The sequence below is a fragment of the Procambarus clarkii genome, chromosome 62, assembly GCF_040958095.1.
Source record: "Procambarus clarkii isolate CNS0578487 chromosome 62, FALCON_Pclarkii_2.0, whole genome shotgun sequence".
NCBI classification, from domain to species: Eukaryota; Metazoa; Arthropoda; class Malacostraca; order Decapoda; family Cambaridae; genus Procambarus; species Procambarus clarkii.
The window spans coordinates 1,027,991-1,042,990 of NC_091211.1; the positions used below are offsets into that span (position 1 = coordinate 1,027,991).

General features: G+C 38.7%; 1 protein-coding gene across 7 annotated transcripts in view; it reads right to left on the reverse strand.

Annotated features, from left to right (window-relative positions):
- The window catches only part of LOC123766595 (sacsin-like), a 162,837-nt gene that overhangs the window by 135,890 nt on the left and 11,947 nt on the right, over positions 1–15,000 (reverse strand). For 4 of the 7 annotated variants that reach the window (XM_069308141.1, XM_069308149.1, XM_069308144.1 and 1 more), the window contains exon 2: positions 7,901–7,955. The exons of 1 other annotated variant lie outside the window; for it this stretch is intronic. In XM_069308141.1, the coding sequence (XP_069164242.1) occupies positions 7,901–7,904 (4 nt within the window). In that variant the 5' untranslated portion in view covers positions 7,905–7,955. The remainder of the gene's footprint in view (positions 1–7,900; positions 7,956–15,000) is intronic. 2 more of the 7 variants (XM_069308146.1, XM_069308150.1) reach the window with 1 other exon arrangement.

The following is a 15,000-nucleotide window of genomic DNA, read 5'->3' on the forward strand; positions in this document are numbered from 1 at the left end:
CCCTGACTATCTGGATGGACTGAGACAACTTTACCTAATGGCCAGTCAGCCCTAGGGCCATCACTGTCTACCAAGACAATATCGCCAGATTGGAGATTAGATATATTATGTGGGACATTGGCCCCATAGTGATGTTCTCGTAGAGATGTAAGATATTCTTTTGTCCAAACATCATTCCATTTTTGGATTATGCTGGACAGATGTTTATACCCCTGAACCAACTCGCTCTGACCCACATATGAGGGATCTCTGATCTCATCATCCACTAGAGATGGTACTGGAGTCAGAAGTCTTCCATACATTAGGTGGGCAGGACTTAACGGCTCATGTTGAGTAGGATCCTCAGACAAGTAAGTCAACGGCCGGTTATTCACCCTTGATTCTATTTCCGTGATTACTGTCTGGAGTTCTTGAAGATTGATTTTCTGACGGTGTAGAGATTTTCTCAAGGATCTTTTTACAGTTCCTATTAACCGTTCATAAAATCCTCCGTGCCATGGGGCTCTCGGAGGGATAAATTTCCATCTGCAATGACGCTGTTCCAGTGTGGAAGTAACTGCAGGATGGGAACAGATTTCCCGTAGACATGCTTCTCCAGCTACCAAGTTTGCTCCGTTATCTGAAATCATCAGCTTAGGGCATGATCGGCGTGCTGCGAATCTGCGGAAAGCTTGAATAAATGATTGAGCAGTCATATCGGGTGTTACCTCTAGATGTACTGCCCTGGTGGTAGCACAGGTGAACAGACAGATGTATGCCTTGATAGGTTGCTTATCTGCAGTCCCTGTTAGATATATTGCTCCTGTATAATCTACTCCTGTCGTTTCGAAAGGTTGTAGATGGACCACTCGTTCCTTTGGTAGGGGTGGTGGCCCTGGATAAGAGCAAGTTCTTGCATCGTACCTTCGGCATATCATGCAATTCTTCAAGATTGATTTGACTGACTGTCTTCCCTGAGGAATCCAGTACTGCTGTCTGATTTGTGTGAGTGTGTCTAACACTCCTCCATGTTTGATGATTAGTTGATGTGTATGCAACACAATCAACCTTGTGATCCAATGATTTTTTGTTAAAAGCCATGGATGCACGGTATCTAGATTGATATCTGCGTGTTTAAGTCTCCCTCCACAACGCAGAATGTTGTGATTTTCTTGGTCTATCCACAGACCGAGATTGTGTTTTAACTTATGCGGAAGATTTTCATAGTTATTCCCATAAGTTTCTCTCTGGGCTTGTCTTACCCAATAGATAAGTGCATCAGGAAAAGTGTATTTTATACCTTTTTTCCTGAGATAATGAAACACGTTCTGTGTTACATTGATTAATTTGATGAGCGAGGAGTAACGAATACAATCCAAGACTGATATTTGAGCTTGCTGCCTGGTGGTAGTTATGGTTTGTGTCGTAATGACGTGTGGCTTTTGTTCAGGCCAACTACCATTCACTAACCATCGAGGCCCATGAAACCAAATATCTGCCTTTGCAAACTGTTTAAATGTCATACCTCTTGATAAGAGATCAGCTGGATTATCCTTTGTTGGTACATGCAACAATTGAAAGCCTGCGGAAATTTCTTTAATTTCCGAGACGCGATTTTTTACATATGGAGTTGGACAGTTGTCGTTTCGTACCCATTGTAAGACAGCTTCATTGTCAGACCATATAATGACATCTTTGATGTTCATGGTAGACAAGACTTGTTTGATATGCACTGCTAAGCGTGTGCCAGTTAGCAGTGCTGTTAGTTCCATCTGAGGCAAAGTCCTCTTTTTTAATGGAGCGACTCTGGCCTTAGAGGTGATAAGATATGATTGATTAGAAGTCACTAAGTAAGCACAAGCTCCAAAAGCTTTGGCTGACGAGTCTGCGAATACATGTAGTGATACTTCTTCATTTTCCTCGACTATGTGTCTCGGAAAGATTATCTTTTTAACTAAAGTTTGTTCTTGAGCCACTTCCATCCAAGCTTTTTGTAACTGGATTGGTAGTGGATCATCCCAACCAACCTTAGCTTTCCATGCTTCTTGCACTAATAAACGCCACTTGATAGTCAAAGGATTTAGTAGACCTAGTGGGTCGAATACTTTGCTAACTTGTGAAAGCAAATCCCTTTTTGTAGTGATGTTGTAATTTACTGGCACAGATTTGATCGATATTGTGTCCGAGATTAAATCCCAATCCATACCTAACACCTTTTGTGATTCTGGTACGTGATATTCAGGGTAATCTCTTGCTATTTGATTATTCAATGTTGCATTATTAGAGGCCCAAGATTGTAGTGGCATGTTGGCACCTTGTAGCTCCTTGTTGGCCTCTTGATATAATTGTAACAGTTCAGTAGTACTGTTAACTGTCCCTTGAAAATTATCTACATATAGATTTTGACTGATTTCAGTCTTACAGGGACTTGATGATTTCTTCAGATGAGTATCTAGAGTTGCTTGCAACAGAAATGGACTGCTTGTCGCGCCGAAAAGAACTGAAGAGAATCTGAAAGTCACTACAGGACTATTGACATCTTCTGGGTTCTCTACCCATAGAAACTTAGTGAAGTCTCTATCTTCTTCCTGCAAGCCAACTCTGAGAAAGGCCTTACTTATATCTGCTGAATACGCATATTTGTTAAGTCTAAACTTCAACAGTATGTCATACAATTTCTGAGTTAGACTTGGACCTGTTTGCAAACAATCATTTAGACTGGTTCCTTGGGGTCCAGATTTAGAGCTACAATTAAAAACTATCCGTAAAGGAGTTGTTTTTGATTCTCTCATTACAGCCATGTGAGGTAAAAAATGGCCTGTTTGCGTATTGTCATGTTTCACGACTTCGATGAATTTATTCTTTAATTGTTGAGCAATAATCTCATGATAGAGTTTTAAATGCTCAGGCCTTTTTCTTAGCTTTGCTAGTTGCGATTTAAATTGACTATAAGCCATGTGATAATTGGTAGGTAAGGTTTTATGGTTGATTTTCCATGGTAGCCTTACCCAGTACTGTCCATCATAGTACTGTACAGTTTCTAAGTATTGATTATATGCACAGACATCATCAGGACTTGGTTGTTCAGGAATTATTCCTATGGCATCAAGTTCCCACAATTGAGGTACAGATTCTAATCCATCATCAATCATGTGGGGGATTTTAAGTGGTGACTGTTCTTTGCCTAGTCATGCCACTATTACAGTTTCTGTATGATGTGATTTTTCAGGAGTTGAAGGTTCAAGATCTAGTATAGGTCCTGTCATCAATATGCCTCCTGCTGATTTGAGTATATTCATACCCATAGATTCTTCTGATCCCAGAATGAATCGATGATAGTAGTCAGCTCCAATCAGGATTCCGATATCTCCTATGTAGTCAGAATCGAGTAGAGGATCTGCTAATTGGATTCCTTCTTCTTTTAGGAATTTAATAGTTGCTGTCAGACCAGTCACTTCCATTTCAGTAGGAATTTTATCAACTACTATGGCTTCTACTGTCCTTTGGGATGTACCTAGACAGACATTGAGTTTTACTACTGGAAAGGTTCTACGACCAGAATTAGTAAAAAACCTTGATATGGAGGTAGATACTTGCTTTGAAGATTTAAGTTGTAAATCTTCTGCCATCTTTTTACTGATAAAGGTTTTCTGTGACCCTTGATCAAAAAAGCCTCTAGTTGGAATACAAATTCCTTGATTGCATAGTTCTAGCTGTGCAGTAGGCAATATGGCTGCTGTAACAATTTCTGTATCCAAGTCGTTGACATTGCTCATTACTGTACAGAATTGTACGGCTGTTGTGGTATTATCATCTTTGGGCTTTGCCTGAGATGCAGGTTGATTATTGGAAGTCTGTGATCTGGATTGAGTGTTAATATCACTACAGAGTGCTGTGTGATGTACACTTTTATGACAATATTGGCAGTTCTGCAATTGAGTGATACACTCACTTGTATCGTGCTTCCGTAGACAACGGATGCACCTGTTCAGAGATTTCAGTCGATCGATTCGACTGGCACGGCCTACATAAACTGTGCATTGATAAATGGTATGTGCTTCTTGACAGAATAAACATTTTGGGGCACTTGTAGCGCCTTTTGTCTTATCTGTCTTAGGAGCTTGGTTTCCTACAGTTCTGTTAACTGTGGGGGATATAGCATAAGAGCCAACATTATTCTTTTTCCACTTTGCAGAAGAGGAATTTTGTTGCCTTGATTTTTGACTGCCATTTTGGACATTTTTATTTTTGTCCGTGGATTCACCTTTGGGGATTTTTTCTTGAGATCTAAGTTTTCCTCGGCTTCGTAATCTTTGTACGTAAGCTCGAAGTCCATCAAAGATTTGGCTTTGTGATAAGATGTTGTTACAAGTATGTAACACTTGTAGGTAAGCAATTACATGGAAGTAGGTTATACAAGCATGTAACACTTGTACTCCTCCAAGGATTTCCTTAAAGGATGAATTGTATCTGTAATAATGTGTATCTACATTATTCATGATGTGATGAAGCATTTTGCTTTTTCTTTTTTCTCGGCTTTGCCTTTTCTATTAAGTAAGTCTCTTTGAGATGCTTGATTAACTTCAGATTTTCTGAGGCTGCTTTCACTCCAGTGAAAGCATGAAATTATGTGATCAAGACTATATTCTTGGATTAAGATAGTTATCTTAGATGGATGATAATATTTGTATTGACATTGTCAACGTGTTGTTAGCCTTTCAGATTGTGTTGTGAGATTAAGATTGGTCTTAATCCCCAATTGTAGACTATTGTAGCCAAGTGATAATAACATTTGTCTATCACCTGATTTAAATGGTCTGTAGGCTGTAGATTCAAGTGATTTTTTAAACACTTTGTGTCCTTTTCTTTTCTGTTTCAGTTGCAGGTGGAATACTGTTAGTCATTTTGACCTTTTCCGAGTTTCGGAGATTCCGAGATTTTTCTCTTTTTTCTGATAAATATGTATGATGTTAATGTATTTTGATAAATGAGCTTTCCTGTCTACTTAGGTAATGATTCCAAAGATCGTCCTTCATTTCCTCCCTGGAATCTGGTTGTAGCAGGTGTTCAATTATCAAAAGTACTGTAATAATTTGATTTGTGACCCGAATGCACCAAGTTGGTAAATCCTGTAATAATTTTTTAAAAATAGTAAATGGCACTATTTTTGCAAAGTTATTACAAAATCTGTTACCATAATAATTGATTGATAAAATACAGTAGAATGCCTACTGGTTTTACCTTGAATAGGGTTTGATACAGTTGATTTTGGTTAGATTGTAATGAATGCTCTTACAGTGATGATAACACTTTTTTAAAGAATATTATGTAATGAGCAGCTCTGAAAATCAGTAGATTAGAGATAATGCAAGATAATACACTTAAATATATATGTAATGTTACCACAATGAGGTAGATAATTGGTATTTATGATTAAGATGCAATTGTGTCTGTGACACTGATATAATTAAGTACTGTGGTTTCTTAACACAAAACAATATTAGTATGCTATGAATACTATGAATGCTTACTAGTTAATGGATATGGTGGCTTAAGCCACTGCAAACTATTTGTTTACTTAGATATATGGCTATGATAAATATTGGCTGATAGCTAGGTTAGGCTAGAATATGTAAGAATTATTCCAATGCAAAATCAAGAAGTTTCTTATGTATTTGCCATTGAAATATTCAGTAATGAATGATCATAAATATCTAGGTACAAAGGACCATTATTATCTAGGTTCGAAGGACCATTACTGTGGGAAAAACCTGCTGGGATTGATATAAGAGGAGACTACCAGGGACTTGTACTGAACTAAATTAAAAATTTACTGTCTGCAAATTAATTCAACTAAAATCTCTAGTTAGGGTTGTAAATCCTAATTCCTCTTTTCCTAATGACAGATTGTGGGCTGTAAGGGACAGGTGGGGTGAATGACTATGTTGATAGAAGTTCCAATCCACCTGTAGACAGGGATCTCACATCAGCTTGTATTTTATACAAGGATAAGATTTAATAAATTCAGTTATCTGACTGAACACTGGCTCTGTTTAAATCAGGGATTTAAACATACATAGTCTAACCTAGTACCATAACTTAACAGCCAATATGTACTTATACTATAAACAACAAATTAAATTGTAAAAGTATAAATAAATGACCTTAAATGTAGTCTTAATACTATTAACTTAGTACTAGAAATTATATTCAATTAAATGAACTTATATGATAACTTAAAAATTAACTAAGCAAGCTATTGATAACTTAATTTATATATTCAAATATATATGCAGACATATTCACTTTACACAGTTAGCTTGACTGAATCTCTTCCAAGACTGTGGACACTTGTGAGGTTTTTACTTATTGAGGCTGAATTCTTTTCTGACAGAATGGACACTCATGAGGTTCAGTGCTTGGATAAGATTCACAGCTACACTACAATTTTAATAAACTTACTGATATGTGAGGCTTAGCCTCGCTTTTTAACCAACAGACAGATTTATAGGATATTAAAGCTACACAAGCATACAATTGGCCAATCATATACCAAATAACCTTCAATATACTTCTCTGCCAGTCGGGGTGCCTGTCTGACAAGTTTGCCAGACTGATTAACTCTCTCTTGTTGAGTTTAGGCACGATATTTTGCTACAGCGTTGCTGTATGATGATCTGGTAGCGTTGCTACGTGATTATCCTGCAGTTGCAGAAGAATGATTCGAGATAAAAGTTTTTGAATGAAGGTGGAGGAAACCGTGTCACTGATCTCCACTATACACTCATTTTATGTAATGTTCCAGGATTTTCCTTGTAGATATTGTCCAGGTACTCCCCCAGTTCTAGAGAGTATTCACTGGCGATAAAAATATTAGATAAGGTGTCCTTGAGCTGGTAATGTTCGCTAAGGATCAGTCACTTGTTCACTCATTTGTAAACAAACGCGGAGTGCCTCGAGGCATCGTCGTGGGCGCTTCTCGCCCCCCGAGAGCCTTCCCCCTCTCCCTTGAGAGGTAGCTTGCAATGAATATTGATTGATTATTTTTACAGTCTAGACTTATGATTAAGATAAGATGTGATTATAATATAATTAGATATAAGATTTAAAGATTATAAGTAGTATTTGAAAGTACCACTGATTCTTATTAAGGATTTGATTTTTAATCCTACCGGATGTTGAATCAATGTTCCAATAGTTTTTTAATTAAGAAGTCCTTCTAGAAGCTTCTGGATCCTTGAGAGATCATGTACAAAGTCACGTAGGCATCAAAAGGGCCCCTGTTGCGTACGTGTTCATGGTGCCATTGTCATCCAGGATCAAGCTATATAATGAATCTTTAAAGATTCATTATATGATTTTGATACAATTTAGATATGATTTTGATATGATTTAGATATGATATAGAAATTATACATTTCTTAGATGATTATTAGATATGGTGGGTAAAAATTTCCCACATATATATATATATATATATATATATATATATATATATATATATATATATATATATATATATATATATATATATATATATATATATATATATATATATATAAATAAATAAATAAATAATAGAACCCATGAGCACCGCCAGAAATAAATGCATCGCTTCAGTTTCAAGTCTTTATTTTTAAGTATACTTTTCCACATCATGCCTGAAATGCTGTGGATGTTAAGTTGCTTTACATACCTACTTCCTCTATTTTGAAAACCAACATCCTGCTTGTAACTCATTTAATATGTACTGTATGTACTTTTCCCTAAATAAACATTATCATTATCTTTGATATTTCTAAAGTCAAACTAAATCTTTGTAAACTTCTCATGCAAATTAAAGCCAAATAATAATAATCTCTAAATAATTTATATACAGTAATTAATTTTATATAAAAGTTAAAAAGTTACTATAACTTACCCATAATGATGGCTGAAGCTTCGCCTACCTCATAAGACCAGTCAGCGCTCTGGAGCTGAAAACATCATGACAACATTATAATAATGAACACTGTAGAAGCCTATTCGCCTATGCTAGGCAGGTCTAATTATAATACACTAATACCGAAATCAAGACTTACCACAATGAAACAAGTTTACCACACTGTCTCATACGTATTTAATTATTTTTGTCAGGAACAGGAAGCTTGTACTTTGGTTTGGCTAGAATTGGATTGGATTGGACTGTTACAGAACATCAGTGACACCGTCACCAGAACACCAATGACACACTCCCCAAAATGTGAACATGAGTTACACAATCACCAGAATGTGAACACCTGGACCCATCACAATGTGAATGTGAACACAGGACCCATCCTGTTTCTAATATATGTGAATGATCTTCCAGAGGGTATAGACTCATTCCTCTCAATGTATGAGAAGAATCAAGATGGATGAAGATAGACAGAGACTACAGGATGACCTGGATAAACTGGAGGAATGGTCTAGAACATGGCTGCTAAAGTTCAACTCAGGAAAGTGTAAGGTGATGAAATTAGGCGAAGGGAGAAGGAGGCTGAACACAAGGTATCATCTGGGAGGGGAAATCCTGCAAGAGACAAATAGAGAGAAGGATCTGCATGGGGGTTGATATCACACCGAACCTGTCCCCAGAGGCCCACATCAAAAGAATATCATCAGCGGCATATGCTAGACTGGCCAACATAAGAACTGCCTTTAGAAACTTGTGTAAGGAATCTTTCAGAACCCTGTATACCACTTATGTAAGACCAATCCTGGAGTATGCAGCTCCAGCCTGGAGTCCATACCTAGTTAAACACAAGACAAAGTTAGAGAAGATTCAGCGGTATGCCACCAGGCTCGTCCCGGAACTGAGAGGATTGAGCTACGAGGAAAGGCTAAAGGAGCTTAACCTCACATCCCTGGAAAACAGAAGAGTAAGGGGAGACATGATAACCACCTACAAAATTCACAGGGGAATTGACAGGGTGGACAAAGACAAACTCTTCAGCACGGGTGGGACACAAACAAGGGGACACAGGTGGAAACTTAGTACCCAGATGAGCCACAGAGACGTTAGAAAGAATTTTTTCAGTGTCAGAGTAGTTAATAAATGGAATGCACTAGGAAGTGATGTGGTGGAGGCTGACTCCATACACAGTTTCAAATGTAGATATGATAGAGCCCAGTAGGCTCAGGAATCTGTACACCAGTTGATTGACAGTTGAGAGGCGGGACCGAAGAGCCAAAGCTCAACCCCCGCAAGCACAATTAGGTGAGTACAATTAGGTGAGTACCAGCAACACCCTCACATGAATGTGAACACAAGCAATATCCTCACCAGAATATGAAAAACAGGAACATTCACCAGAATGTGAACACCAGCAACTCTCCAGAATGTGAACACCAGAAACACTAACCAGAATGTAAACACCAGCAACACTGATATAACACCCTCACCAGAATGTGAACACATGTAACATCCTCAAATTAAAAAAAAAAAAAAAAATTCAAACGTTTATTCAGGCAAAGTACATACATACAAGGGGTGATACAAATATTGATGAATTTATAGATAGAGGTAGTACATAAAAGGCCTAAAGCCAATATTACGCAAAGCGTTTCGAGCAGGAAAAACACTAAAGACTAAAACTTAATACTAATTGAGATGAAAGTATAAAATGTGTTGAGAAAATATAAAAATAAAAATGGGGGAACATGGCAGAAAAACAGCAAAAATACAATTTGGTCGACAAACAGCACCGTTTAAAAACAACAGACATGAGTTGACATTACAGGGGCAAGGCAGGTTACAAGGAGTTAATTAGGTAGTGCTTAGTTTTTATCTTAAACTGGTTGAGAGAAGTACAGTCTTTAACATGATTGGGAAGGTCATTCCACATTCTGGGTACCTTGATTTGTAGAGCATTTCTAGTTTGATTGAGTCGTACTCTTGGAATATCAAAAAGGTATTTGTTTCTGGTATGGTGCTCATCCTCATCACAATGTGAACACCAGTACCACCCTCACAGGACACCAGCAACACCATCACCAGAATGTCAACACCAGCAACACCCTCACCAGAGAGTGAACAACAGCAACACCCTCACCAGAATTAGAACACCAGCGACACCCTCACCAGAATTAGAACACCAGCGACACCCTCACCAGAATTAGGACACTACCAACGCCCTCACCAGAATTAGAACACTAGCAACACCCTCACCAGAATTAGAACACTTGCAACACCCTCACCAGAATTAGAACACTAGCAACACCCTCACCAAATAAATCTCAAAATAAACAATACCCAAATTTGTAACAAATTAGACGGCAAATTCCTTGGCATTCTCATTGACCACAAGCAGAATTTCCAGGGACACATTCTAAATATATCAAAAAAAGTTTCAAAAACTGTTGGCATTCTTTCTGAGATCAGATATTATGTACCCCGCCCTGCCCTGGTGACTCTCTATTACTCCCTCATCTATCCATATCTCAACTATGGTATTTGTGCTTGGGGCTCTACTACCCAAATCATTTACGTTCTCTAATTACTCAACACAAAGCTGCTATTAGGACAATATCCAACTCTGGCCCCAGGCATCACTCGGTACCCCTACTCAAATCTCTGAATATGTTAGACATAAAGTCACTGCACATTCTCTCATGTGTATTATACATATATAAAACGCTAAACTGTAATGCCAATCCTGACCTCAAAAGCTTCATAGAAGGTTGTAACAGAACCCATGAGCACCACACCAGAAATACAGTTTTGATATTCCAAGAGTATGACTTAATCAAACTAGAAATGCTCTACAAAATTGTAATTGTGCTGATTTTTCAGCTATGTTTTCATTCCATGTTTTCATTTTACTCTTTATGCTCAATTAGTATTAAGCTTTAGTCATTTAAGTTTTTCATGCCCGAAACGCTTTGCGTAATAGTGGCTTTAGGCATTGTATGTACTAGCCCTATCTATAAATCCATCACTTTTTGTAAAATCTCTTGCATGTATATACCTTACCTAAATAAACATTTGATTTTGATTTTTGATTTTTGAATTAAAACACTAGCAACACCCTCACCAGAATGTGAACACCAGCAACACCATCACCAGAATGTGAACACCAGCAACACCATCACCAGAATGTGAACACCAGCAACACCCTCACCAGAATGCGAACACCAGTAACACCCTCACCAGAATGCGAACACCAGTAACACCCTCACCAGAATGTGAACACCAGCAACACCATCACCAAAATGTGAACACCAGCAACACCATCACCAAAATGTGAACACCAGTGACCCCCTCACCAGAATGTAAACACTAGCAACACCCTTCTCACCAGAATGTGAACACCAGTGACACCCTCACCAGAATTAGAACACTACCAACGCCCTCACCAGAATGCGAACTTCACAGAGACGTTAGAAAGAATTTTTTCAGTGTCAGAGTAGTTAATAAATGGAATGCACTAGGAAGTGATGTGGTGGAGGCTGACTCCATACACAGTTTCAAATGTAGGTATGATAGAGCCCAGTAGGCTCAGGAATCTGTACACCAGTTGATTGACAGTTGAGAGGCGGGACCAAAGAGCCAAAGCTCAACCCCCGCAAGCACAATTAGGTGAGTACAATTAGGTGAGTACCAGTAACACTCTCACCAGAATTAGGACACTACCAACACCCTCATCAGAATTAGAACACTAGCAACACCCTCATCAGAATTAGAACACTAGCAACACCCTCATCAGAATTAGAACACTAGCAACACCCTCATCAGAATGTGGAACACCAGTAACACCCTCACCAGAATTAGAACACCAGCGACACCTTCACCAGAATTAGAACACCAGCGACACCCTCACCAGAATTAGAACACTAGCAACACCCTCACCAGAATGATGTGAACACCATAACACCCTCACCAGAATGTGAACACCAGCAAAACCCCCTCACCAAAATGTGAACACTAGCAACACCTTCTCCAGAATGTGAACACCAGCAACACCCTCACCAGAATGTGAACACCAGCAACACCCTCACCAGAATGTGAACACCAGTAACACCTTCACCAGAATGTGAACACCAGCAACACCCTCACCAGAATGTGAACACCATAAACACCCTCACCATAATGTGAACACCAGCAACTCCCTCACTAGTATGTGAACACCAGCAACACCCTCACCATAATGTGAACACAAGTAACATCCTCACCATAATGTGAACACAAGCAACACCCTCACCAGAATGTGAACACCATCAACAGCTTCACCAGAATGTGAACACCAGCAACATCCTCACCAGAATATGAACACCACCAACACTCACCAGAATGTGAACACCAGCAACTCCCTAGAATGTGAACACCAGAAACACCCTCACCAGAATGAGGGATATTATTGCACAAGCAGATAAAGATAAATCACGACTATTTAAACTGGGGGACTTCAACTTTAAAGCAATAGACTGGGAGGCCTATGAAGCAAGAACGGAGGACTTTTGAACATGCAGATTTGTGAACCTCATTCTGGAGACATTCTTGTATCAACACATAAAGCAGGCCACAAGAATGAGGGAAGGAGATGTACCATCAGTACTGGATCTAGTATTCACCAGGAAAGAAGAAGAGATATTTGACATCCAGTACCTTCCTCCCTTGTGAAAGAGTGATCACGTCCTGTTAGACATTGATTATGCTTTAAGATATCATCTAGAAGAAAATGGGGACATTGAAACAGTTGATAAACTCGATTTAAGGAGAGGACACTATGTGGAACTTCGAAATTTTTTTAATGAGTGTAGTTGGACAGAATTGTTTCTAGGCAGGGAAGTAAATGAAATGTATGCCAAATTTTTAAAAATATACGAGGAAGGCACACAAACATTCATAACAAAACAGAGATGCAGGGCCAGAAAACAGGATTGGTTCGACAGAAATTGTGAGAGGGGCAAGAAACCAAAAGACACAAAAATGGAATCAGTATAGGAAGAGGCCAAACCCCAAACATACCAGCGATACAAAGATGCAAGAAACAACTATACGGCAATAAGGAGAGAGGCAGAAAGAAATTCTGAAAAAGGGATAGCGGATAAATGTAAAACAGAACTGGGCCTATTCTACAAATTCATAAACAACAAATTGCAGGTAAAGGATAATATCCAGAGGTTGAAAATGGGAAACAGATTCACGGAAAATGAAAAGGAAATGTGTGAAACATTAAACGAAAAGTTCCAAAGTGTGTTTGTACAAAATGAAATCTTCAGAGAACCAGACACAATAAGAATTCCAGAGAACAACATAGAGCGGATAGAGGTGTCTAGAGATGAAGTGGAAAATATGCTAAAGGAGCTCAGTAAGAACAAAGCAGCTGGCCCAGATGGAGTTTCACCATGGGTTCTGAGAGAATGTGCATCTGAGCTCAGCATTCCACTTCACATGATCTCAATCCCTGTGTACAGGAATCGTAGTAGACGTGTGGAAACAGGCTAACATAGTTCCATTCTACAAAAGTGGCAGCAGGGAAGACCCCCTCAGTTATAGACCTGTATCATTGACAAGTGTAATAGTGAAAGTATTGGAAAAACTAATCAAAACTAAATGGGTAGAACACCTGGAGAGAAATGATATAATATCAGACAGACAGTATGGATTTCGATCTGGAAGATCCTGTGTATCGAATTTACTCAGTTTCTATGATCGAGCCACAGAGATATTACAGGAAAGAGATGGTTGGGTTGACTGCATCTATCCTGACCTAAAAAAGGCTTTCGACAGAGTTCCACATAAGAGGTTGTTCTGGAAACTGGAAAATATTGGAGGGGTGACAGGTAAGCTTCTAACATGGATGAAAAATTTTCTGATAGAAAAATGAGGGCAGTAATCAGAGGCAATATATCGGAATGGAGAAATGTCACAAGTGGAGTACCACAGGGTTCAGTTCTTGCACCAGTGATGTTTATTGTCTACATAAATGATCTACCAGTTGGTATACAGAATTATATGAACATGTTTGCTGATGATGCTAAGATAATAGGAAGGATAAGAAATTTAGATGATTGTCATGCCCTTCAAGAAGACCTGGACAAAATAAGTATATGGAGCACCACTTGGCAAATTGAATTTAATGGTAATAAATGTCATGTTATGGAATGTGGAATAGGAGAACATAGACCCCACACAACCTATATATTATGTGAGAAATCTTTAAAGAATTCTGATAAAGAAAGAGATCTAGGGGTGGTTCTAGATAGAAAACTATCACCTGAGGACCACATAAAGAATATTGTGCAAGGAGCCTATGCTATGCTTTCTAACTTCAAAATTCCTTTTAAATACATGGATGGCGATATACTAAAGAAATTGTTCATGACTTTTTTTAGGCCAAAGCTAGAATATGCAGCTTTTGTGTGGTGCCCATATCTTAAGAAGCACATCAACAAACTGGAAAAGGTGCAAAGACATGCTACTAAGTGGCTCCCAGAACTGAAGGGCAGGAGCTACGAGGAGAGGTTAGAAGCATTAAATATGCCAAAACTAGAAGACAGAAGAAAAAGAGGTGATATGATCACTACGTACAAAATAGTAACAGGAATTGATAAAATCGACAGGGAAGATTTCCTGAGACCTGGAACTTCAAGAAAAAGAGGTCATAGATATAAACTAGCTAAACACAGATGCCGAAGAAATATAAGAAAATTCACCTTCGCAAATAGAGTGGTAGACGGTTGGAACAAGTTAAGTGAGAAGGTGGTGGAGGCCAAGACCGTCAGTAGTTTCAAAGCGTTATATGACAAAGAGTGCTGGGAAGACGGGACACCACGAGCGTAGCTCTCATCTTGTAACTACACTTAGGTAATTACCAGCGACACCATGAAAGAACACCCCTCACCAGAATATGAACGCAAGGGGACTGGTAGCAGAGTGGACAGCACGCGGGACTCGTTATCTTCTGGTTCGGGTTCAATTCCAGGCGCCGGCAGAGAAAAATGGGTAGAGTTTCTTTCACTCTGATGCTCCTGTTACCTAACAGTAAATAGGTACCT